At 38.0% G+C, this 27,710-nt stretch overlaps 1 protein-coding gene across 2 annotated transcripts in view; it reads left to right on the forward strand.

Moving 5' to 3' along the window:
- LOC122058756 (piRNA biogenesis protein EXD1) overlaps positions 1–27,710 on the forward strand; it is an 81,759-nt gene that overhangs the window by 30,637 nt on the left and 23,412 nt on the right. The window contains exon 7 of one of the 2 annotated variants that reach the window (XM_042621429.1): positions 2,804–2,869. The exons of the other annotated variant lie outside the window; for it this stretch is intronic. Coding sequence (XP_042477363.1) covers positions 2,804–2,854 — 51 coding nt within the window. The 3' untranslated portion in view covers positions 2,855–2,869. Of the gene's footprint in view, positions 1–2,803; positions 2,870–27,710 lie in introns of those variants that run through there. 2 annotated transcript variants of the gene reach the window in all.

Below are 27,710 nucleotides of genomic sequence, written 5' to 3' on the forward strand. Positions count from 1 at the left end.
CTCTAACCAATAAAGGAAGTAAATAAAAATCAAGTCAAAAGATAGCAACTAATTCCATCGTCGAGCTGCATCACGGTGACACGTGATGGTGTATTGTTGAACTAGGGTTGTATGATCAACCTAGCCCCAGTGCTTCAGGATACTATCAGAGAATGCCAAATCAAAAACACAAAATAACTTAACAAACAGATCAGCAACTTTAGGGTTTTCTAGACAGAATGGGAAGCAGGAATGAATGACTAATTAGGTACTGGAACGAACAGGACTTGAAACAATAGTGATAACATGAATAAACATCAGGAGAGTAAGAATCAAACTAGGCCATACAATCGATTACGAAACTCTGGGTGGAAATCTAGGCAAAGCAGAAATTGAGTTGATGCAGGTGCACACCCATGGACTGATCCAAACCCATCGGGTATCCAGATGGAGATGAACCGGATCCAAGTTGAGTATTTGGTTTAGTAGGATCTTGGGGAGTTTTATTTATTTGGAAGTAATTTATTAAGTAGATTATTTATGTTGTCTTTTATTTCCAACGTAGGAGTTATTTCCTCTTTTCTTGTTTGGGCAGATTTGGTAGGATATTGTGTTTCCAAATTTGAGTCTATTCCTTGGTGGAGTAGGTTTCTATTTGGCTTCTATTTTTGAGATGATTTTTTCTCCTATAAATATGTAATCGATGGACAACTATTGGACAGATTTGAAGAATGAATTGAATTTGTGTTAGTGAGTGCCTGCATGGCCTAGTGTGTGTGTTATTCTCCTTCTTCCCCACTTCTTCTTGTGCAAATCCTCTCAGACCAACATGTCAAGATCATATATCGAATAGTGGCTGATGCAGGTCCGAGGGAATCGGATCGCTTAGGGCCCACAATAATGATAAAATATCTCAAGGTAATGGTTGAGGGGCAATCTTGTAAATTAAACAACACTCAAGCACTTAAAAGGGTATAAAAATAACTAATAGGGTCAAACTAGAATATACAAGTAGAGAGGAGTATTTTGGAATTACTAATAAATTTAGGACAAGAAAAGAATAACTAGTGAAGGGCAATATGGTCAAACCAGAGATTAAAGCCCTAACAGCAGCCCACGATTCAACTTTCTACTTCCTTGGTCGACCAGAAATAATAAGAGGCAACAATTTGCGATTGAGTCAGCTCCCTCAAATCTTCTCTGTTAGGCTTGAGATTTCAGGCGTAGGGTCTCAAGAGGGAGCTCTTCCAAAGCCATATGGTAGCTGGTCAAGTAAGCAAGCATAGAAGAATCGAGATGGCCTGAGTACAAAGAGGGTGAGTCGCCTAGACACAGGCAACCTTCGATCCAAGTCTTAGGGTCAATTAATGGGAGGCCAGTTTTCAGAGATAGGTCTTCGGTTCAGGTGGGTATCGCCAGAACAGAGAATAAAAAAACAGAAGAAACAATGAAGATATGAAGAAGTAATAATGGAAAGGAAGGTTAAAGAAGAAAAGATACTATTAGAAAGGGAAAAGAAAAGCACCCACGGCAGGCATGGTTCATGGTTCTCACCCAAAAATTATCAAGTTCTAATTCTCCAAAATTTTGAATCTTCATTGAGGTTACATCAATGTAAAGGCAAGCAACAATGTAAAAATGGAAACTAACCTATATAAAAACTGAATTAAAATCTCATTCAAATAAAAATCTACCAAACTAATTCTAACTCTAAAAAAGGAAACAAATCATAAGAGATTTCTAAACCCATTGCCCAACTGCATCAGCGATGCTTGGCTTCATTGAGATTCTCACTATAGAAAGCCATAGGGTGCCCTCCTTGCATCAACATGTCTCGTAGACCAACATGTGAAGCATCTATTGCTACCTCAAATATACGGTTAAAGCCTAGTAGGTGTAGTACCTAAGGTTTAAAGTTCAGTCCATATTGTATTGGCCAATATGTATCAATATCGGTTGATATCGATACGATACAGATCGATATGATACACTATTTTTTAAAATGGAATATATCCTATCGTATCGATACGATATGCATTGATACTCAACTGATATGCACCGATACACAATTGATACGTACCGATACTTAAGATACGTATCTACGTAACCTATTTCACTTTCGAAACAAAGCATGTTCTTCTTGCTGGCAGTACTTAAGTTTCCAAAATTTGAAGCGCAATTGCGCAATTGATCTCCTTTCATTTTTTGGACTTGGGGTTTTGAGTCATTCATAGGAAACGATTTAAAATCTACAATCAAACCAATATTTAAAGCATTGAAGCATAAAAAATAATCTAGTGAAGCTAAAAATAGCACAAAATAGGTAAGTTGAAAAATCTCGAATCTTTTTCGCAAATCTTTGTTTTACTTTTGTTTTTGCTATGTTTGAGTAGATTTAGGTAAAACAAATTAAATCATTGCATCAAACTTGAATTATTGCATCAATTTGTTTATAGATTTTAAAATTTCTCAGAAAGTCGTTAAACGTTACGTGTAAGAAACTTCATCTTTTATAACAATTTCAATTGAATACACTTGTATTTTAATATGTTTTCCATTTTAGTGTTTATGCGTGATTCATGTTATATATTGCTTATTATACCGTTTCTTATGCAAAAGTATATTTCCATATGTATCTTGTCCATTTCTGTGGAATATCTTTAGTGTATCTTGTGTATCTCTGTTATGATACAATACGTTACGCTTTGAGAATGCCTCTTAAAATTACCTGACCAATATGGCAACCGATATATTTTAATCTTTGGTAGTACCAATGCCTTTGTCATCTTCTTCTTGATAAGAAGAAAGGCCTTCGGTGTTGCAGGTGTCCATTAAAACGTTACTTGCTTTCATACATTTGGTATGGGTGTCATGACCATATTTGTCTCAGTGCGAAGGCGAACTACGGTGTTGGAGGGCTGCATATGGTTTAAAGTATCGGTACGTATCGTATCGGCAAATACATATTTGTATCGGCCCTTACCGATACGATACATGAAAATTTTGAAATTATTTCATATCGATATGTATTCTACGATACATACTGATACGCATCATATACCACCGATAAGATACGATACGCACCGATACGTATCGATACTCTATTGAAAATTAAAAATTGAAGTGAAATGTATGTTTCGGTATGTGTCGGTACGTATCGATGCGTATCGGTATGTATCGATACAGTGTGCTATAATCATATAATGGCTAAGATGGGTCATTTTTCAGAAAAACACGATTTTTGAGGGGTTTTTGTTCCAAAGTTGCTGTTAACCATTTTTTTCTCTAACTAAAGTGGAAATTAAGGTTAGGAACAAGGATTTTTCATTTATGGGACAACTACAAACCTTGGATTTTTAGTGTGATACTCTTAATTTAGTGTTTATGCATGATACATGTTATCTATAGTTTTTTTTTTAAACTATTTTTTATGCAAAATTGTATAAAAAAGTGTTTTCTATCAATTTATGTGCGTATCCTTAGCATATCTTTGATACGATATGATACCCCTCGATATGTATCTTAATTTGGCCGACCGATACGGTGACCGATACTTTAATCCTTGGGGCTGCATTAGCGGCTTAGGCGACAAGGCATTGTCAACCTTAACGCGAACAAGGCAACCAAGTGTTTTATTTTTTTATTTTTTTTTTATTTTCATTATTTCTAAGTTCTAACATTATTTAGTATGCTACATATACCTTGTATCATAAAAAATCAACATTAGGCCACATTAAGTCGTCAAAAATCAACATAAAGCCACATAAAATCGTCAAAGATCAACATTAAGTTATAAAAAATCAACATTTAGAGAAATGCTTTTGTTTTATAATGAGTTTTACTGGTTAACTGATTTTATTTTTATATGAGACTTTTTGTATTAATTATAGCACAAAATCAGCTTTCCAACAAGTCTAAGATTACTTAAATTTGAGTTGTAATGACAGAGTTATATTCTGGTCAAACTTATTTTAAAGTGTGAATGTTGTTAAAATCGTATAAAATAAGGAGTAAGATGTTCTACCCATTTCAGTGAAATGCGGAGAGGCGAATTCCACTGGTCCAACCTCTATCTGACCGAGCAATTCACACATGCTAAGCTCATCATGGATAAAGTACTAGGGCTATTCGATTCTAGCAAGAAGTGGAAAGTGAGAAGCGACAAGAGATCAATCATTTTAGAACCCGGACGGGGAAAGGAAAAGAACCGTATAGAACTATTCCAGTATTGGAGGGGCGTCAGGGAATGAAAGAGTTATACTATGATAAGATTTATAAAATTTTCAGAATTGAGAAAAATCATAGCATTTGAAAATTGAAAATCACCCCTCATAACTACACTATTCATCCCAAAAAAAAAAAAAAAATATAACTGCACTAAAGTTCCGAATGAATCTTCTGTAGAAGGAAGCCAAACCATGGAGGGTGTGAAATTCATTAAGGGTCTTCGATATGGGCTAGTCGGTGATGCTTTTGATCTTCTCTAGATCAACTTTAACGGCTTCGGATGAGACAATAAAAGCTAGGAATATAACCTTGGGCAGCATTAACGAACATTTATTGAGATTTATGTAAAGCTTCTCTGTGCGGAATACTCTCAAGACTTGTCTCAAGTGGTCAATGTGCTCTTCTTGGTACTTGCTAGTAATCAAAATATTGTCAAAATAATCCAAGAATCAACCAATAATAGGACGATGTACCTGTGTCATAACTCACATAAAAGTAGTAGGTGCATTCGTCAAATTGAAAGGCATGACTTTCCTCTCATACAAGCCATCCTTGGTCTTTAAGGCAATCTTCCATTAGTCTCCGGGATGAATACGAATCTGATGGTAGCTGCTCCTAAGGTCCAATATGGAGAAAACCTTAGATCCAGACAACATATTCAACATGTCATCGGGTTGGGGTGTGGAAAACCTGTACTTGGTGGTTATTTAATTTATAACCCAGCTATCCACACACTTACACAATGAACCATCATTCTTCTGCATAAGCAAAGCTGTACCGCATAAGGACTTAAGCTCTCCTCAATAAATCCTTTTTATAGTAATCCATCCACTTTCTGTTTCAGCTCGACATGCTTTATGAGGTTAAGTTTGTAAGATGGAAGATTTGGTAAAACTGACGGAGTATCGAGTCAGTGACGTGCTGTATATATCACGTATGAGAGGCAACTCATCTAGAAGCTCATCAGGAGTCAAGTCAGAGATTTTCGTAAGTAGCTCTTCAATAGGCTTGGTAGGGGTTACCTCAGGTTGGGGAGTGACTTCCCGAGTAACAAGGGCCAGAACCACTCCTGTGTCCTAACTTGTACTAATAAACTCCTTTTATGGAATAGCCAACATCTCCTTTATAGGCAAAGCAAGGACTTTCTTCTCAGGTTCAATGCCCCTTTTGATTTGTCCTCAACGTCCTTGTGGAGTGAAGTTCAGACCTTTGCATTAGCGCATCTAGTGCCAGCAAAGGCTGAACCGAACAGCGTAGGGCGGCATCAGAGCATTGGCTCAAGCACCGATCCGATTTCTGGTCAATCAATCCTTGGGGTGCATCTATCCCTCTCTCTTGGTGGCAGGCACTCGATTTCTTTCTGGCTGGCATGAATCAATCCCTCTGAGTGGCGGGAACCCGTTGCTGCATTTCAGCGGGTACATTCACTGGATGGAAGACAATATGAACACCTTTGCATTTGAATATGCACCGATTCTGCTTTCCTCCAACCACAACATTATCACCATACATCCATTATCAGCCATATAGAACATCAATGAGCCTCATAAGAATCACATCACCCTATTCGTCCTCCTCATACTTGATGTAAGACTAGAATCACAAGTGATCCTAATCCCAGGCAGGATCTGAAAATCTGGCTGAATAGAGGAGATTTTGATTACTCACAAACAACAACTCAAATGTAGGGATGTAAATGGATAGTCGAAAATCCATATTTGATCCGTGGTCGTATTCGTGTAGGAGTATCCGTATTCGAAAAATGCATATCCGGAAATTATCCAAATCCGTCTGAAAATTAAGCAGATATGAATATGATAATCCTAGTTTCCGACCGATTATTATCCGATTCATTTTGCTATCCGACGGTAAAGAATATTCGTATCTATTTAGCTGAATCTGTTTCTTCCATTATAATATTAAGTAAATATTAATTTTTATTGCATAATAATAGTGTATAAATGTGATACTAATATATGTTAGAATTTTTTTTTTTTAAGGAATGATATATTTAGGAATTTATTGTGGACCATTAGATGAAAAGAAAGAAACCTAACCTAAGTCTATAATGTTTTAATCCAACTGACCAAAAACCCTAACTACCTAAGAAATCTCTCGACTCTCATTCTTAACTAGGGATATCTCCAAGCTCTTCTGAGTATCCTCGCAGCTCAAAGCGGCAAAGCCGCTCCAATGCTGGCCGCTTTGCTGCCTAACGGAGTCACGATCTCACCTCGCAGTCGCACGGCTCCGGCTCTGCTGCCTCTCACCTCTTGCCTCTTGCCTCTTGCCTCTTGCCTCTTGCCCATGGTTTAAAGAATTGGTACGTATCATACCCTATCGGTCGATACGTAATCTGTGTCGGCCCTTACCGATACAATACATGAAATTTTTAAAACCCTTTTATATCAATATGTATCTTATAATACATACCGATGCGTGTTGATACACCACCGATGCACACTGATACGATACGATACGTACCGATACTATAGAAAATTAAAAATCGAGATGAAAAGTACGTTTCAGTATGTATCGACTGATGCAGTACGATCATAGTTTTTAAGGCGGTAAGACGACGGAGGCGTTTGAGGGCCTTTCGGAGCGCCTTAGCAATAAGACGGGCATAAAGTGTCGCCTTATTGACTAAAGCGTCGCCTTATTGACTAAAGCGTCGCCTTATTGACTAAAGCGTTCTTGTGTAATTTTTTTTATAAAACCAATCTATTTGACTCAAATCCTAGTTGAATCCTATTACTTATATGTTAAATAAATAGGGAAAATGTTGGGTATGCCGCCGATATCAAGTATGCTAGCACCCATTGTGTCTATCTCTCTCTTCCCTTTTTCTGAAATGACCCCCATATCCTTCCTGAATGATACTCCATCATGTTTTCCTATTGGTGCTATCCGCTAGCATACTTGATATCGGCGGCATACCTATCCCTCTCCCAAATAAATATTAAAGATTTATATTCATACCAATGTAAGATATTCATCAAGAAAACAAATCAATAAAGTGAATAAACTAAGTTCATCATCATCAATCATCAATCATCAATCATCAATCAGCAATCATCAATATTCAATTATTAATCATCAATCATCAATATTCAATCATCAATCATCATAACATATTAACATATAATATAAATACATAATTATGAAACAAAATTATAAATATAAAGAAAAGAAATAAAATTTACAAGTATTTATTATACTTACCTCTAGGATGCCATAATGAGTGCCTAAGCCCTAAGGTCATCCACTATATTTCAACTCCTGTCAAATAAGTAATTAAGAACTTAGAATTAAAACACATCGAAAGTAAAAATCGAGATGCCAAATTAAATGGATGAGAAGTGACTAACCTGGGGATTCTTAATCATTCTAAAAAACTTTAAACTTCAATGAAGAAAAAACATAAAATAAACTAAAATGCTAAAAATTTAGTAAACAATGAAAGTCAAATACTTAAAAGTTCAAGGACTCAAAAAACTTTAAAGTTTAAAGACTCAAAATACGTCAAAGTTCTAAGACTCAAAGACTTTCAAGCCAAATCAGTAATTAAATTAAAATCTTCTTCTTCATCTGCATTCTGTTGCTGGCTTGCATCATTTGGAGCTATGCCATAATCATCCTCAATGTTTTCATCATCACGAATATCCTCTTCACTCATCTCATCCACTTCTTCATCTGACGAATCCTCAAGCTCAACCCTCCTACCACGCCGGGTATAGCAAAGATTGGTTCCACTGGTAGATGCTGGAGCCCTCCTTGGTCTATTGTGGCCTTGATATGATGAAGATGCTCCAAGTGCTCTATCAACATCTCTCCAAGTGAGATCATTCTCAGGATGAACTAATTCATCATCTGATTCACCAATCATCCACTCACTACTCCAATTAAGCTCATCGAGCAACAATGGATTGTAGTTTCTACATTGTTCTTTTCTTTCTTGGAACCTTGCTTGAAGTCGGCGATTATATTGAATGTAGACAAGATCATTTAACTGATGATGCTCTAACCTATTCCTCTTCTTGGTGTGAATCTGAAAAACATTAATAATATGAGGTTATCTACTTATCTTCAATAAAACCATATTAAGTGAAGTACGTGTACTATTGTACTCAGAACTCAATAGTCAATACTCACAAATTCAAATGTGCTCCAATTGCGCTCGCAACCAAAAGATGAGCAACAAAGACCAAGTATGTGCAATGCAAGCTTTGAAAGGTCAGGAGCAGTACTTCCATGTCGAGACCACCAAAAGACTATAAATATACAATATAAAAAAATAGGTTAAGTAAAAAATCAACATACAAAGTTCTAAACTAATTAGAACTTTAAAAGGAAATATACTTACTAGGATTCAACTTGTCCCTTTGTCTAATCGCCATGTCCTTTGCAAAACTTCCTTAAACAATGGTATACTTGTCAACCTGGACAATGATCTTATCTTGCAAGGTCTCATCAGGCACCAACCTTACAAGAATATCATTGAAGGCATCACTTGCTTTTTGAGCTAAGTCCAACTTATTATCTGGATTATCTGCTATTGCCTTAAAAAACTTGTTTGGATTGAGGAAAAAGGCAGCTAAATATATTAATCCATTCATCATAGTCTCACAACGGTGATCAACAATCGCTATGATTTTCTTCCATTTCCTTTCATTGTCTCCAAATTTTTTTTTGATGTTCTTTTTTGCCACTTGTATTGCCATATATACTTCAGGCATAGCAGGCAACTCATCACCATCTACAATCCTCAAGAGTTGAAGAAGAGGCTATGATGCTTTTATACAATCCATCACACCATTCCAGAATGTTGTAGCAAACACAGTCTCAGAAGTTTTCTTCCCTGCCTCTGTAGATGCAAGCTTAGAACGGGACCATTCATCATCAACAAATAATTTTTTCAAAGATTCTTTGTGCTTGTATAAGCTCTGGAGTGTTAAAAAGGAAGAGACAAATCTAGTCACTCCAGCCCTCACTAAGTCTCCTATTTTTTGCCTCATGGCTTCAAGAAGACGAGTGTGCCTGTAGATGAATGCAGTCAATTTTCTGCCCTTCGATATAACAGACATATAAGAGCGTAATTTGCCTACTTCATCATAAGGTCTATGCAATAAGCTACACATGGACTCCAAAATAACCTCTTCCTTTTCTCCATTAGTAGTCGACCCGCTGCAACATAGTTGGCAGCATTATCAGAGACTACTTGAACCACATTATCTTCACCAATCTCTTCAACCTTACTATCAAGTAGCTTAAATAACATTTCAGCTGTTTGTGATTGGTTAGATGCATCCACAGACTCCAAAAAAAAAAGTCCCCTCCGGACAGTTGACAAGAAAATTAATTAGGTGCCTTCCTCTCTTGTCTGTCCACCCATCAGACATGAGTGTGCACCCATGTTTCCTCCAATATCCTTGATACTTCACCTTTAACTCATCAATTTTATCCTTTTCAAACTTCAATAGAGGCCCCCTATAGTCACGAATTGAAGGGGGCTTGAAACCTGGTCCATATTGACCAATAGCCTCTACCAATTCCTCAAAACTCCTTAACTTCAAAGCATTAAATGGAACACCACTCTCATAAGCCCACCTTGCAAAGTAAGAACGAAGTTTATCTCTTTCTTCTTCTCCTCTTACTCGGTTCTCCATTGTTGTCTGATATGAACCTTTATCCCGCCTATCTGCAACCACTTCTTCAGGAGTCCTCCTCACATGCTTATCCATGGGACCCCTTACTTGTTGTTTGGATTGTGTTTGAATGATAGCTTTATTTCTTCTTGAAGTTGTCCCAGAGCTAGGGATACGAAATGAGACCCCCAAATCGGATACTATATTCTGTTGTGGTCCCGTTACTTCTGTAGGTCTATCACTAACATCCAAATCATCCAAACAATCAAGGTTCCTCTTCCTCTGGTTCTTCAAGATTGCATCTCTCATCTCTTTAGCAATTGCTTCAGTTGTTTTCACACACTTGGCTACATCTCCATAGCCACCAATAAGATGTTGCTTCAATCATTTTATTCCTCCCTTGACATCCTTCCCACAAAGGGTACACTTAATCCAATTTCTGTCTGATACGTCAGGCCAATACCCATATTTCCATCCAGGATCATTTGATTTTGCTCTCCTTTTTGGATCCTTGCTTGGATCAATCGTTGATTGTGCAGTAGCAGTATTACTTGTATTTTCACCCCCACTGCTACCACCAATTGTTTTCATAGATGAGTGGATTCAACTTGTCTCTTTGTCTAAGACTGTAATGTGAAAAGGTAATCAGAATAAGAAAAAAGGTAATAAAAGGGAATATTACTACTATAAGGGAATATTAGCCTATTAGGTAATAAGGTAATAAAAGCAAATGCCTCCATTAAAGAGATATGGGAAAATCAAAATAAGAAAAAGAAAAAGAAAAAAATACTCCAGGCAAAATATTAGTAGTGCTCAGATTAACGCAATCTATACAAATTGGAGTCAAAACTTGTGCCGCTCATTCATAAGCTCAAATTCAGATAGCCTTTCTGTGAGATTTTCTTTACATAACTAAGTTTTTTCTTCTAATTTCCCCAAAATTATTTTAACAAATACGTTAAGCCCTAATGTTATTAAAAAAAAAAAAAAAAACTGCACTTATCAACCAGCCAACAGTCACCGTAGGAAGAAAAAAAAACTAATCATACAAACAACGAAGAAGGAAGAAGCAGGGAGAAGAAAGAAGAAAAGAAGGAAGAAGCAGGGAGAAGAAAGAAGGAAGAAAAAAAAATAATCATACGAACTACGAAGAAGGCAGAAGCAGGGAGAAGAAAGAAGAAAAAGAAAAAAAAAAAACTAATCATACGAACTATGAAGAAGGAAGAAGCAGGGAGAAGAAAGAAGAAAAGAGAGAAAAAAAAAATAATCATACGAACTACGAAGAAGGCAGAAGCAGGGAGAAGAAAGAAGAAAAGAAGAACGAAGAAGCAGGGAGAAGAAAGAAGAAAAGAGAAAAAAAAAATAATCATACAAATTACGAAGAAGGAAGAAGCAGGGAGAAGAAAGAAGAAAAGAAGAAGGAAGAAGCAGGGAGAAGAAAGAAGAAAAGAGAAAAAAAAATCACACAAATCAGAAATTAAAAATACAAATTAAAACATACCTGGAGATGTGGAAGGACACTTCATTGGAGGTCACCGGAGGTTACTGAAGGCTGTTGAAGGAGAAGGAGAAGCCGCCGGAGAAGAATCGAAGGAGGCGGTTGCCGCGGCTCATCGTTGGTTAGTTTGGGGTTTTGCGATTTGGAGCGGAGACTGAGAGAGATGAAAGCACTTCGTCAGAGATCGCCGGATGTTGCCGAAGGCTGTCGGAGGAGAAGGAGAAGTCGCCGGAGAAAGGATCGTCGGACGTTGGGGCCTTGGGGGTTTGCAATTTGGAGGGCAAAGTCGCAGACTGAGAGAGAATGAGAGAGGCACGGGTTTTACTGATTTTGGTTTTATTTTTTTTATTTATTTATTTTTTTTATTGTAAGGGTTTTTATTTTTTTTATTGTAAGGGTTTTTATTTTTTATATGGTTTTTGATCCAATGCATCACATGTGCATCAGACTTTATACACCTCCCAATGAGAATATGTAATTTGGAATCTTTATCAAGCAATTTTAAAATTTGTTTAAAAAAAAAAATTGATCCAATGCATCACATGTGCATCAGACCTTATACACCTCCCAATTAGAATATGTAACTTGAAATCTTCATCAAACAATTTTAAAATTTGTTTAAAAAAAATAAAAATTGATCCAATGCATCACATGTGCATCAGACCTTATACACCTCCCAATTAAAATATGTAATTTAGAATCTTCATCAAACAATTTTAAAATTTGTTTAAAAAAAAAAAAATAGTAACCGATGATTTGGTCCGGATAAGGTAAGGTGCGTTAACTCTTGTATTGCGGGACAGCATATTCCGACGTATGGTGTTATAAAGTTCTAATTCATGGTAACTTTACAGGAAGAAGCAGATCAAAGCGCCTGACGGACCTATTTTCAAATGTTTCCAGTAATTATGATAGATTGAAGATATACGTGGATAAAAAAAATATACGACACGAATCATTTAGTCGTCGTTCCTGCGGATGTGATAATGTGTTTTAAAAAAAATAAAATTCGATCCAATGCATCACATGTGCATAAAAATTTATACACCTGCTAATGAGAAAATGTAATTTGGAATCTTCATCAAAACAATTTTAAATTTTACTTTTAAAATAGTGAGTACATAAGGCGACTGCCTCATGCATAAGGCATCATAAGGCGTCGCCTTATAACGCCTTAGTGTCTAAGGCGGTCGCCTTTCACACTTCTCATAAGTCGGTGGGCTGCCTTACTACCAATGGACCGCATCAGCCCCTAGGTCGCCTTACCAGCGCCTTAAAAACTATGAGTACGATACTTACAGATACGGTGCGCTACGGTCATATAATGGCCAAGATGGGTCACTTTTCAGAAAACACGATTTTTGAGGGGTTTTTGTTCCAAAGTTGTTGGCGGCCATTTTTCTCTCTAACTAAAGTGGAAATCAAGGTTGGTAACAAGGATTTTACATTTATGGGCTAACTACAAACCTTGGATTCTTAGTGCGATACTCTCAATTTAGTGTTTATGCATAATACATGATATATATAGCTTTTCTTAACTTTTTTTTTTATACAAAAGTGTATAAAAAAGTGTTTCCTATCCATTTATGTGCGTATCTTTAGTGTATATTAGTATCTCCGATATGATACGATACTTTTCGATATGTATCTAAATTTTGGCCGACTAATACGGCGACGATACCGATACTTATCCTTACTCTCGCCTTTCACCGTCTCACGGCTCGGCTCTGTTGCCTCTTGCAGATTTTGGGCTAAGCTAACCTTGCGGCTTGCCGGCCTCACTTCCATGTAAATGCATAGCTCAAAGATTTTGTTTTTGTTTCTTCCCATTTCTCAATGTTGAAGATTATCCAAAATAGAGGGGTTTTGAGATTTGTTTTTGTTACTTTTTTTTTTGACAACTCATAGGGAATATTATGAAAACTTTGCCACTCTCCTCATCCTTTTTCCTCCCGACGCCGAATGTGAAGAGAAAATCCTCTTCTTCTTCTTCTTCTTCTTCTTCCTCCTCCCATTCTTGGTTTCTTCCATTATAAAGGATACATCTATGTTGAATGTTTGTAAATGGAATCTAATGAAGACCCTAATTTTTTTACCCAATTTTGATTTCCCAAAGGAGAAATCCCTAAAATCGAAGAGCAATGTCTTAATTTTTTCCAACATTCTGTTGTAGAGCATTTGTCATCACCATAAGAGCCATTCCTGAAGCTACGATTTGGTTCGAACCTCACCTAGAACCCCAGTAACCCATGATTTGTTCTATTTTTTATCAAGCCCGAATCATAGATTTCTCGTTTCCCAATCTGATTAGCAGCAAAGGTAATCGAACAGAACCACCATTTTAATTCATAACCCTCTTGTCCGGTTACATTCTCTCTGTTGCAACAATGTATAAAATCTACTTTCATGTAACTCATGTCCAATATTTGGTATCTGTTTGTTAAATGAATCGGATCGGATAATATCCGATTATCGTTTAAATATATGAATTCGAATTTAATGTCGATTTATGTATCAGATCGGATAAGCGGATCGAATTCGAATAGTGGAGTATTAAACGGATTTGAATTCGGATAGTATCCTATTTGAGCCGAATTCGATCCGTTTACATCCCTACTCAGATGGAGCTCAATTTTGGATCGAATGAAGATCCTATGCGTGAACAAACCATAAAAAATTGAGCAAAGTTTCAAGAAAAAAGTAACTTTTGGTGAGCCTTCAAGAACTAGGGCTGGAAGTGATGATCCTTAAATTTGGATCAAGTGGTCCTTCTAAGGTCCTCAACAAACCCACAAAATCCTACAACAATTAAAGATCTGGTTTGGAAGTTATGCACTCGGACATTCTTCCCAAGAAAACCTTGTGACTGAAAATCGATAGGTTGTGTGTGTGTGTGTCTGAATCAGCAATCTTGGAGGGCTTAAAGTCTTCAAACAATCTTGTAATAACTCTCAAAACACTCTTTCACAAGTTAGAGTAAAAAAGAAAATAAAAGAAACAAAAAGAATTTGATGGAGGGTTGAGAAGGGGGAAGAAGGTGGTTAGGTTTTGGGCATCTCACTCCTCATGTTTAGGCATCTCAATCATTAGTTTAACTCAAATTTTAATGACTTCAAATCTTTTTCTTTTATATTATAATTGATGAGCTTTAAATAGCCTTACAGTGCTTGGACACAAAAAACTAATAGAAAAGGAAACTAATGGACTGAAATGAGACTTTTGAATTTGTGTCTAACTTGCTAACCAAGCTTAACCAAATTAGAAACTAACAACTGCACTTAGAAAGGAAGTTAGCCTAAGTTGCAAAATCGAAAACTAACTTGACTACTTGACAATCTAAAAAAGGAAACAAAATCCTGTGCTAGCTCGCCAATTCGATGGTTGCTGGAGATCTTCTCTTGGAGCTGAATAAGGGACAACTGTATAGCTTCTAGAAGATCCTTTGTAAGACCAAAATTTGCTGAGAAAAATACTGTTCATGTGTACTGTAACACAAGTTATGGAAGCTGCTGGACAGGCTGGATCAATGGCTGCTTGGGCTCTTATAGACCACCAATTAGGGAAGTAAAATATGCACTATTCAAGAGGCTGTTATACTGGTTCGATGGCTACAGGAGTGAACCAGCATAGGTGCAAAATTGGGGCCAACAATGCTGGCTCGATGGGACTAAACCAGGTTCAGATTTGGGACAGAACTGAACCATGATTTGGTCAGTTCGAATCCTCCTTTTGACAGCCCTAACTACATTAATACCGATGAAGCTGTAAAGGTATAAAACACCGTTGATTTACCTCTATAGTGTTTCTGTTCAGCAAGGACACTTTATGAGGTTGAGAATGCTTTTCGGCCTTCATATTGACTCTCTTCACAAACACCTCTGAAGTGATTGACGCAACTACCACTTTCAACTATCACTTGAGAAGTATTATCTCCTGATTTCATGTGGCTGTAGAAGATACAATTACGTCGCCAATCCTCTCCTTTGGTTTCAAATACCAAAATTCAAGTGACAATATGAATACCATAGGTACGTTCTTATTTCCCCACAAAAATCACCCTCATCAAGTGGGTATGGAAAGAGATCAGGATCATCTTCTTGTGGACCTTCAATTTCAGCAACGACATTAGTTCTCTGACAGTTTGGACAAGTCTTAGCATAATTTCCAATATCTTGACAATGGTCACATTAAACCTGGTTGCCGCTAGTCATAAGTGCCTTCCTCTTGTTGTCATAACGTGAAGGAACTAAGGCATGTGGAGAGGCCGAAGTAAATTTTTCTTGTTCTCCCCAACTTCATAACAAAACCTCTTACCGGCGGGTGCTTGTAACTCCTGTACACGAAGAGCTTTCTGTAAGCAATCTTGTAAATCATATACATCCACAATACCAATGCCTCTATTGATATCAGCCCGTAAATCCTAGTCGAATATGAGATAGTACCTCTCTAATACCAGTACGAGAAGAGAGAGCATCAAATTTGTCTATGCACTCTGCAACAATTATATTCGCTTGACGAACAGAATTCAACTAATCCTTTATACGAGCTCTGAAGGTAGGTGGAAAGTATTTATTAGTAAATACTAGCTTCATCTCCTCTCAAGTAGTTGATTCTCTACCACGATACTTAAGTTCCCGCTCATTGGTTCTCCACCAATCATGTGCTGCATCTATTAGCTTAGCACAAGGTAGTTTCTTCTCCGCCCCTCAGATGGATCAAAATAATCATCCAAAGCTCCTAACCAATCATAGAACACATGTAGATCATGCCTACTATTGTACTCCTTGAGTTCAAGCTTGACCTTCTGTGAATCCCTAGAGTGTCTGTTATGTGTAGAATGATCATTATCAAAGTAACTTGCTTATGTGCTCTTCAAAAGTGGGCTGCACTGTAGGAATTCTTTGCCGACTTCTCAAATCAGGTATCCTGCTAGGAACTGGAGCTATAGAGTGTGTTGGGTTATTATTTGCAGGTGGTACATTGGGTTCCATGGGTAGGCTGTGGTTTTTGAGTCTCCATAGCTAGCAACCTGTTCTCAATGTTTCGTTGACTTGCATTCAGCTGCTGGAGCATCTCCATAATGGTATCATATCGAGGGGCAGTGGAAGTCTTTCAAGGTTGTTTTCTGCCATGATCTAATACCACTTAATGTAGAACTATGGTTGTATGATCAACCTACCCCCAATGTTGCAGGATACTATCAGAGAACACCAAATCAGAAGCACAAAATAACTTAACAAACAGATCAGCAACAAGCCAACAAGGACTGAGACTAGAGAAAAAATTAGGTAATTTTTTTTTTTTCAAAGCAAAAAACTTAACTAGATAATAAGATAATTACAGCATATCCGAAAGAGTTAGAGTTTGTTTGGTGATCCGGGCCATTCAAGCCAGGTCCTTGATCTTAGTTACATAAGTATTATGTTTTGTTAGACAAAATTTTGGGTAGGGATTGTACTGGTTTAGTTCTATACATATAGGAATAGCTACCCAATGGCCTATTATCAATATCTTTCTTCACGCCTAGAATACTACTAATAGCTTCTTCGTCACTCCAAATCACGTCCACTTTCCACCCTTCCGTCCTTGCTCACTGGAGACCTGATAGCAGCCCTCTCGATGCAGCATCACCACTTTTTCCTGTCCACATATAGTTAGGCTGGCATAAGATACTGTGGTTTTTATGAAAGAAACAGAAAGCCATCCAGCCAAGCTCCCCTCTACAGAGCACGAAACTACTAGAATGAAGCTATCATTCTGGTAGGCCGGGGTAGAAGTGTTGGGTGGAGATTGGCTTGGTATCACCTGATTAGTTGACTTGTCAGGAAAACTATTATATATCCAAAATTCATCCTGTTTCAATATACTGAATGGGTTAAGGCTTTGCTTCCCAAACAGTAATTGATTCCTGTGGTTCCAAATAAAGTAACAAATGGTCATAATTTTAAAGAAAAAGGAGGCTAGCTCTGTTTTAGGGATGCCACAAGATGTAAAATAATACAAAATTGTTTCAATAAAAGATGAATGGTTAAAAGCAGTAGGTCTTAGGCCTAATGGGCTTGTTGCCCAAAGTCTTTTGGAAAATTCACATTCGAACATAACATGCCGTAAGGATTCGTTCTTGTTATGGAGAAAGACAGAGCGGGTCAATATCCACCCCTTTCGATAGTCTGTCCTTTGTAGGGAGTTCTGCATTGATTGCTCTCCAAAAAAAGATCTTAAACTTGGGGTGGATATTGATTTTCCAGAAAAATTGCCACCAAAGTGAGCAAGGAAAAGAGCATGAGCACCTGTTTGAGCTTACATTGAATCTTATCAGTGAATTAGTTAGAAACAAAGCAGCTAATTTAGTTGTCATTCCCACCTTGGAAAATTTGCAAATCCACTTGTCTTGATCAGGGGAGATAGGTAATTAGGTTATTTTGTTTGTAACGGAATTATGAATCACAAAATTTAGAGAATTAACATTCCAATGACCCTCTGAGCAGAATTCACTAACACGAGTCAACACATTAATCTGGTTAATATTAGTACAAGTAAACTCAATGGTGGTAAGAGTATGGTCCACCACCCAAGGGTCAAACTAGAAGAAGGTACTTGTTCCATCCCCTATTTTCCTAATAACCATGGACATGAGAGGGCAGAATTTTAGTGATGCTATTCCAGACAATTTATCCTCTCGACTTCTAAGTCTTTTCATCAAAGATCGATCTTTTAGAGAAATATTTTGATTTCAAGGTTTGGACCCAAAGGCTCTGGTCATTTGTTAGCAACCTCCAACCTAACTTGAGAAGAAGTGCATGGTTGTGAATTTCTGATTTTCGAAACCCAAGACCTCCTACTCTTTTTGGCACACAGATTCTATCCTACCCAATAAGATGCAACCTTTTGTTATTTTCACAATCTCCATTCCAGAAATGGAGAAAAATAGAGTCCAACTTGTGGCATAGAGTCTTTGGTAAAGCAAAGCAAGACATTTGATAAGAAGGTCTGGAAGCAAGGGTTGACTGTAGCAGGATGGTCCTGCCAGCAAAAGATAACATATTGGCTTTCCACAATGCTAATTTTCTTTTCACCCTATGGATAATGTTTACAAAGGACTCAACTTGTCTCTTATTATAAAAGAGCTTAGTACCTAAATAGGAAGCATCACTAGACATTTCATTTATTCCAATGGTTCTGCACAAAAGGGAGTTGTTCTCATAATTAATGTTGGAGCTAAAAGCAATTCCACTTTTATCATAATTAATCGTTAACCCTGAAAGATCCGAAAAAAGCTCTAAAATACATTTGACTGTATTTAGATCATCCTGGGCAGCCCTACAAAAAATAAAGGTGTCATCAGCGAAGAGAAGATGAGTAATCTCCGGCGCAAATCTAGAGACTTTAATGCCTTTGAAAAGGTTTAGTCCCTATATGCCGCAAGAAGACTAGACAAACCTTCCATGGCTACAATAAACAAGAAAGGGCTAAGAGGGCAACCTTGACGTATACCTCTAGTTGCAGTGAAATGGTTGAAAGCGGACCCATTCAGTTTAATGGAGAAAGAAGGGGTGCTAATGAGTTTGTGTATCATGGTAGTACATTTGTCACCAAAACCCATGAAATTGAAGAGACTAATGAGAAAGCCCCATTCCAATCTATCATAGGCCTTAGCCATATCAAGCTTTAACGCCACAAATCCGGACTGACCCTTTTTCCTTTAAGGAATTGGAAAATTTCCTGGGCAATAATAATATTTTCTGTAATTTGTCTGCCAGGAAGAAAGGCTGCTTGGTAGGGCGATACAAAGCGATGAAAATGTGGTGGCCAACAATTTAGCAACAACTTTGTAGGAGACATTGCAAAGGCTGATAGGTCTTAAGTCACCTACCAGATACGCATTCTCCTTCTTAAGAACAAGGCAGATTAGGGTATGATTAACTTCAGGGGGTAAAACACAATCTTGAAAAAACTTAAGTACAAAGTTATATACATATGTCCCTATAAAGTCCAACACTTCTGGAAAAAATTTGCTTGAAAACCATCCGATCCTGGGGCTTTGAAAGGCCATATTGAGAACACAATATTTCTAATTTCATCCATGTACGGGTTGGCATAAAGATAAGTGCTCTCAAAATCCACTAAGGGTGGAAAGACACTCAATAAAGGATGGGTCCAAGGGGTTTGAGGTGGTAAACAGATTGGTCAGGAAGGAAGCAAATTTGGGGAAGAGATCTTTTCACCACCATCCGGCACTATATACTCCAGTTTCCATTTCTGGACATGGACTTTGGCAGTGGTATGGTAGAATTTTGTGTTTCTATCTCCGTCAAAGATAATAATTATGCCTGGATTTCTGAAGCCAGTAAAGCTCTTCAGCATCCAGAATCCAAGAGAGGCTTTCTTCTAGACCCCTCAACATGTCCAGAGACCGGGATGAGTTATCACTTTCCAAAAGAAGAAAGCGGGAGAGAAATCTACTTTTGATGTGGTCAATAGGGCCAAACACATTCCAGTTCCACTTGGAGAGAAGTCTGCCAAGGGCAGCAAGCTTAACAAGAAGGTTGTCAGAACCTAGATTCCTCCATTTATTAAGCCAAAAGGGAAGGAATTCAGGGTGGCTCATTCATGCATGCTAGTAATGGAACAGTTTCTTGGATCTAGCAAGGATGGGGGAAGGGTCAATAACAATGGGATTATGATCTGATCCAAACGAAGCCAGTTTAGAAATGGCAATACGCGGCCACACAGTCAACCAAGAAGTATTGACATAAACTCTATCAAGGCTTTCTTTTATAAGATTGGGTTGGTTCTGCTTATTGGACCAAGTGTAGGGGTTACCATGGAGCCGAATTTCCTCCAGTTCAAAGTTGGAGAGTAAAGAAGCTAAATATTTTGAGGAGATAGAAGGTTTAAAAGGTTTCCCACCGAATTTTTGGGATGGATGTGTGATATCATTGAAATCACCACAGATCAAAATGGGTGTGTTGATGGAAGACAAAACCAATTCAAGTTCAACCCATGCATCTACTCTAAGAGAGGAGTGGAGAGGAGCGTCAAGGCAAATCATTGTCCAAATAAAGGGTAGATCCATCATAGGCCCAAATTCAGTGCAGAAGAAGAAGGAACCTTTGGTGACCTTGAGATCAGGGATTTGGTTACTCAAAAGTAACCACAGGCCCCCACTCATCCCATTGTTGCCAACACTCTCAATATAATGAGAAGAATTATAGTATTTGCTGTTGCAAAAAGGTTTGAAACTTGAATGGTCCGAAATTTTGGTTTCACATAAAAAACAATTTCTGGTTTAATTTTCTTCAAATGGTTTTTCAAACAGTTCTTGGTAGTGTGGGAGTGTAAACCCCTTACATTCCCTAAAAATCTGCATAGTACCCAGCCAAGATCTCCAGTACCAAAAAAAGCCAAGAATAAAAACAGGAGTTACCCAAAGTCAAGAAAGATATAGTAGGTTAAGGAGCAAGTGATAAACCAAGTCTAAATCAAAGCAAACTAGACATAAGCAGCAAGCCACCAGCAAACATAAAAGGAAAACGATTCCAAGAAACATGACAAAGATGGCAAACAAGAAAATAGAGTTAGATACCTAAGGATAAACTGCCTTTTCCAATATTTGATTTCCAGATCATACCAGGATAACAATAAGCTTAACAGGACACAGAAAAAGGATGTTAAATAGATTGAAAAGGGGTGAAAGATGCAGACTGTACTCCTCAGCCTCTCTTCCAATGGACGATTCCCCAAGATGAGGTTGGTTTTGATGGTCATTAATGCAGGAGTAGATTACAAGAACTAATCCCCCCAATATTTAACCCCAAATAATACAGAACTTTTGACCCACAGAACTTAACAACCCACATGGGTGGAATGCAAAAACTTAATTAAAGAGGCTAAGAACAAGAGCTTAATAACCCACACAAGACCTAACAAAACAGATCCCAAAAATGACACCCAAAAATCAAACCCTATGGAATAAGATACCCTGTGGCTAGGGTATGGAGGAATACCTGTGGCTGTACCAGGAGACATCTGATTGAGCTATACTTTGGGTCGATGGAAGCCTTTGATGAGAGTATAAAAACCTGAAAATATGAAGCTGTTCTGATGGCTGATTGAAAAGTTATGACAGTTCTTGATATTCAGCCCTAGGAGAGAGAGAACAGAAGAGATCCTCCAAGAACTGATGCTGGACTGCTTGGGCAGTTTTGAGAAAAGGATCGAGTGATTCTCTGATGGTCTAGATCAGACCCTTAAGGGGGTTCATAAAACAGAAGTCAGATTTGGGAGATTGGGGTGATTGGGGAGATCGATCTACTCCAAAATCCCTTGTAGGTGCTAGCCGATCTTGACAGTAATGAACTCTAATAGAATCTGAATTCTTCTTGCAGTAAACAATTGATAACAGAAAATAGAAATAGAAGAATAGAATAGATGGGGGGTTGAGAAAGGTGAACGAGAATAAAGGAATGGGTATCTCACCCCTCAGGTTTTGGGTATCACACCCCTCAAAGGTTTAGGCATCTCACCTCTCAATAACAGCTTTTCAGCTAAAGAGTATTCACTCAATAATTTATTCATTCAAGTCTAAGAAATATCAATGCATAGGCTCCTCTATTTAAAGAGGGCAGAATTACAATCATACCTTGACAAGAAGCTAGTTTCCAAACTGGACTAGACACTCCTACTACTACTAAGACTTCAAATAGAACTAGGACTAGACTTTTAACTCTAACATGGAGTAGGACTGACTAACTAATAGTCCATATAGGACATTACAATCGATGGGCCTAATGGGCCTTTATTGAATTAAAACAACTTAAATAAAAGCACTGAATATAAATCTCGTTTTCCTACTTTCTACCTATATTTTAGGCTCATTAAAGTGGCCCATTACCAATAAAACCCATGGGATTAAAGGCTCAACACATACATAACCCCACCTAAGGCTTATTTGCAATATGATAACTCTATCAAGTGGCTTATCTACATCAACTCGCCCTCTCTTAGAAAAAATTTGTCCTCGAATTTTGTAGAGTATGAGTGTGATTATAGCATGGTGTACGTCCCTCTTCACGCCGTAGAAAAATTCAGGTAGTTCTTTAGATATAGTTTAGAATGTGAGGAGCTCGATCTTCAAGATACTTTAATGGGATGACGAATTCAACATGCTCAACCTCAAGGTCTTCAGATGTATCCATGAGGTCGTCTTCTAGCACGTCCTCTACTTGCCCTTCTTCAATCATAGTGATGTAGATCCACATTATGGAAGGCGCTATCAAAGGAAGAAGGGTCCAGTCAAGAAGGCCTAGCCGAGCCTTACTTAGTCCACTTAAGTGGCTAAGTTATTAATTAGAAACAAGGGCCCATTGGGCCCATCGATTAGCAGTAATTTTATTTATTTAATAAATAAAGGCCCATTGGGCCTATCGACTGTAATGTCCCCTAGTGGACTATTAGTTTTGTGTTATTTCTAATTCCTAGTTCTAGTCTATCTCTAATTCCTAGTTGTAATAGGAGTTCATCTCCTAGTCCTAGTATGGCTGCTTGTAGCTAGATCTGCCCTCTATAAATAGAGGAGCTTATGTAATCTTATTTTTCAGATTTGAATAAAAGAATTTTATAGTCAATTGCTTAAAAAACCCGGGATAACTGTGGGTGAGAAGCCCGGGCCGAGATAGCCAACTTCGACTCAGATTCTCCTTGCCATCTCTCTTTTATTTTCAGATCTTTATTACTGTTATTGTTCACTGTCATTGACTGCTGCTGTGATTAAAATTCAGACCTGTTCAGAAGCTCTAAAGTCAAGATCGACTAGCATTCCTAGTGGAGATAGGAGAGAGATCGATCTCTTATTCTTCTCTCTTCTGTTCTCTGTTCAACCAGATCTTCAACCATGGTGTTCCAGACTCCACGAGGATCAATCAATCCTTACCTGATCACTGTTGGAAGAATTCATCCACTGTTCTTGAAGGATATCTCAGTTTTCTCTCTCTTAGGGCTGGAAATCAAGAACTTTCATATCTTCTTTATCAACCGTTGGAATCCTCTCAGATTTACAGGTTTTTGTTGCCACCTAGGGACCTTCACTTGACCAGAATGGCAGTTCCATTGGAGTCACAACCAGCCAGGCGCGCCTCTCTCCCCCTCTCCCAATCGCAAGTTTCTCTCTCCTCTCTTTTGGGTCAGTTTTGGTTGAGGTTTTACTTCTGTTTTCAGGTTCACTTCTGGTATTATTTGCTGGTTGTTTTACCTTGTTGTTCTCCTGGGTTTTATCTTTCATTATTAAGTTCATTGTTGGGAAGTTATTTGTGTACTTGGGGTTATACTTGTGGGGGTTAGTTTTCTGTTACCTACTCCTACATTAAGTGGTATCAGAGTTGTGGCTAAAGAAGAACCCCAGATCACTCTCAAAGATGTGTGGAAAGCAATCCAAGCCTTGACTACAAGGATGGATGGATGTGACTGACAGATAGCTGAACTAAGAGAGAGTACTGTTGCTCACTCTGACACTCAACCAACTGCTGCCCAAATTAATGTTCAACCTACTATCCAAAATACTTACCATGTACCTAGAAGGGCCATTATGCAGCCTCGAAGGAATATACCAGCCTGTGTTGAAGAGTATGATGATTATGATAATTATCAACATCACCATGATGATACACACAAGGTGAAGTTGGAATTGAAAGAGTACAATGGGAGGCACGATCCCCTCTATTACCATGACTTGGTAAATTCCTTTGATGACTACTTCTAGTGGTACTGTATGCCTAAAGAAAAGAAAGTCCAATTAGTTATCACTAAGCTAACTGGTGGAGCTAAGGACTGGTGGAATAATGAAGAAGATAGGCTCATACGCAGTCGCCAGATGCCTCATAATTGGGAAGGCTTAAAATTTCTCCTCAACGATAGGTTCCTACCACCAACCTACTGACGTCGACTCTACGACATGCTGAATACCCTTAGGCAAGGTACTATGACTGTAGAAGATTATATTGATCGTTTAATGAACTGCTTTCACGAATAGTTGCCCATAAAGAAGATGAAGAACTGCTCATATCCCATTTCAAATTGAGATGGAGACACAATATTCGTGAGAAGCTTGGTGTGGTCGAGATACTCTCCTTAAATACTTGTTTTGATAAGGCACTAGAAGTAAAGGATCTGATCAAATCAACCTCCAGAAGGTATTACCAGCCAACTGACAACAAAAGGCAATATGCACCAACCAAACCTAGTGGATTCCCTACCTGAGCTCCACAAGATACATAGGATAAGGGTAAGGCTCTAATGGGGGGAAGGGATAATGGAGTTGTGACGTGCTTCAACTATGGGAGAACTGGTCACATGGCAAAATTTTGCCCCAAGCATGGACGATCCAACTCAGTCATCAGTGCCATAGAGTCCAACCCTGATTTGCAAATCCATGAACCTCAGGATGATGATTGGACTGTTAATGTTGCAGTTGAACGAGTGGAAGATGAACTGGAAGATGAGTTCGCACCAGAAGATGATCCTTATGCTTATGTCAATGTGGTTGCAAGAATTCTAGTAGCTGAAACTAAGGGTGAAGACTGGAGGAGGAACAATATCTTCTACACTTTAATGTCCAGTGGACCTCACAAAGCTCAAGTGATTGTGGACAACTGGAGTTGTGTGAACGTTGTATCTCTGGCTTTCGTGATTGACGGAAAGCTTAAGACTGAAACCCATCCACAACCATACAAGGTATCACTTCTAGACAACAACACCATGGCTGTAGCTCAACGTTGTTCTGTACCATTGAAGGTTTCAGATTATGAAGAAAGCATATGGTGTGATGTCATTCCCATGGTCCTCACTGATGTACTACTTGGAAGGCCTTGGCTATATGACAACAATATGCTAGTGGGAGGTACTAAGAACCAATGCATCTTCGATCACAAAGGCAAGCCATTCATTCTTAATCCACTCAACATCCCTCAAGTGAAGGACAAGTTAAGGGCTGCCCAAATAAGAAGATAACATGTCTTAAAGATCGTCACAAAGACCTCTTCCAAAGCAACCACTGAGCAAAAGAAGCAACCATTCAAAGAAAATTTCACCAAGAAGGGCACGTTAGACAACAAGCTATGTGTGGTGCCCCATAGGGAGTTCCTGACTACTAGCGAAGAGACCGGCCTGATCAAAGCTCTTGTTACTAAAGCGGCTGAACCGGTGAAAGAGGTAAAACATCCACCACAAATCAAACAGTTACTTGCTGATTTTTTAGATTTGGTGTCAGATGAATTGCCAGATGAACTACCACCTATGAGGGATATCCAACATGCCATCGACCTTATGCCTAGGTCAGTGCTTCCAAATATGCCCACGTATCGTCTCAGCCCCACAGAGCATGCTGAGCTTAAGAGATAAGTGGATGATCTACTGAGAAAGGGTTTTCTAGTAGAAAGCATGAGTCTTTGTGCAGTACCAGCCTTATTGACACCAAAGAAAGATGGATTTTGGCGTATATGCATTGACAGCCATGCTATCAATCATAGTTGTCACGGCGCAAAGGCAAATCAAGGCGGTGGAGGGTTGTCTAAGCGCTTAGGCGAGAAGGCGCCCACCTTAAGGCGAACAAGTGTTATTTTTTATTTTTCCTATTTTCTAACATTATTTAGTAAGTTATATATACCTTGTATCATAAAAAATCAAGATTAAGCCACATCAAGTCGTTAAAAATCAACATTTAGCCACATCCAATCATAAAAAATTAACATTAAGTCATATTAAGTTATAAAAAATCAACATTTAAAGAAATGCTCTTATTCTATAATTAGTTTGACTGGTCAAATGATTTTATTTTTACATGAGACTTTTTGTATTAGTTATAATATAAAACCAACTTTCTAACAAGTCTAAGATTACTTAAATCTGAATTGCAATGACAAAACTATGCTTCAGTCAAACTTATCTTTAAGTACGTGAATACTGTTAAAATCGCCTGAATGAAAATAATTTTATGAATATCAAAACAAAATATTATTTTATTGGACTTTTGGTTTTTAGTAATGTTTTAACATGATAGAATTTATAAAATTTTCATAATTGAGAAAAACCCCAGCATTTAAAAGTTGAAAATCGTCCCTATAACCAAAATTTAGTTTTTGTTCTTGGACTGGGGGTTGACTTTTTATCCTTTTGGAATTTGATTTTTAAACTATTTTTATTGGACTCAAATAGGGGGTATTTGCTTATTTATGAATAATATTTTAAGTAAATGAAATAACAAATATTAAAAACATTTACTTGAATGATATTTGGTATAAATTAGTGCCAAAACACAAGGCGACATGCAATGCGATAAGGCGGCTGTCGCCTAGGCCCCAGGCAAACCACCTGGACGCCTAGGCGACGCCTTGACAACTATGCTATCAATAGGATCACGGTAAAGTATAGATTTCCTATTCCTTGTTTGGATGATATGCTTGACATGTTAACAGGAGCCTTTATATTCTCAAAGATTGATCTACGCAGTGGCTACCATCAAATTCGAATTCGTCCAGCGGATGAATGGAAAACCGCCTTCAAGACCAAAGAAGGATGTTATGAGTGGAAAGTCATGCCTTTTGGACTCACCAATGCACCTAGCACTTTTATGAGGGTGATGACACATGTACTGCGCCCCTTCATTGGCAAGTTGATATAGTATACTTCGTTGACATAGTGATCTATAGTAGGTCACAAAATAAGCACCTTGAGCATCTGAGACGTGTCATGAGGGTACTACGAGAAGAGAAGCTCTATATATCAATCTGAAAAAGTGCTCTTTCATACTACCCGAAGTTATCTTTCTTGGTTTTATTGTGCCTTCACAAGGTATAGAAGCTGATCCGGAGAAGATAAAAAGTGTGGTAGATTGGCCTATTCCAAAGACCTTGACAGAAGTTCGTAGTTTTCACGGCGTCTCATTCTACCAACAATTCATACGGAATTTCAGCGCTATTGTAGCCCCTATCACAGAGTGCACAAAAGGGGAAAAAGTTCCATTTCAATGGACTCCGACAGCCACCAAAGCATTCAATTTGATCAAACAAAAGATGACAAAAGCACCATTGCTTAGACTACCCAACTTTGATATCATATTTGAAGTGGCTACTGATGCATCCCATGTTGGGATAGGAGGAGTGCTTATGCATGAGGGTCATCCTATAGCCTTCTACAGTGAAAAGTTGAATGATGCCAAAAGAAGGTATTCTACTTATGACCTAGAACTTTATGCCATTGTTAAAATTCTTAAGCATTGGAGACACTACTTAATCGGTAAAGAGTTTGTCTTTTATTCGGATCATAAAACACTCAAACACTTACATTCACAAAAGACCAATAGCGAA

The sequence above is a fragment of the Macadamia integrifolia genome, chromosome 13 (assembly GCF_013358625.1).
Source record: "Macadamia integrifolia cultivar HAES 741 chromosome 13, SCU_Mint_v3, whole genome shotgun sequence".
NCBI lineage: Eukaryota > Viridiplantae > Streptophyta > Magnoliopsida > Proteales > Proteaceae > Macadamia > Macadamia integrifolia.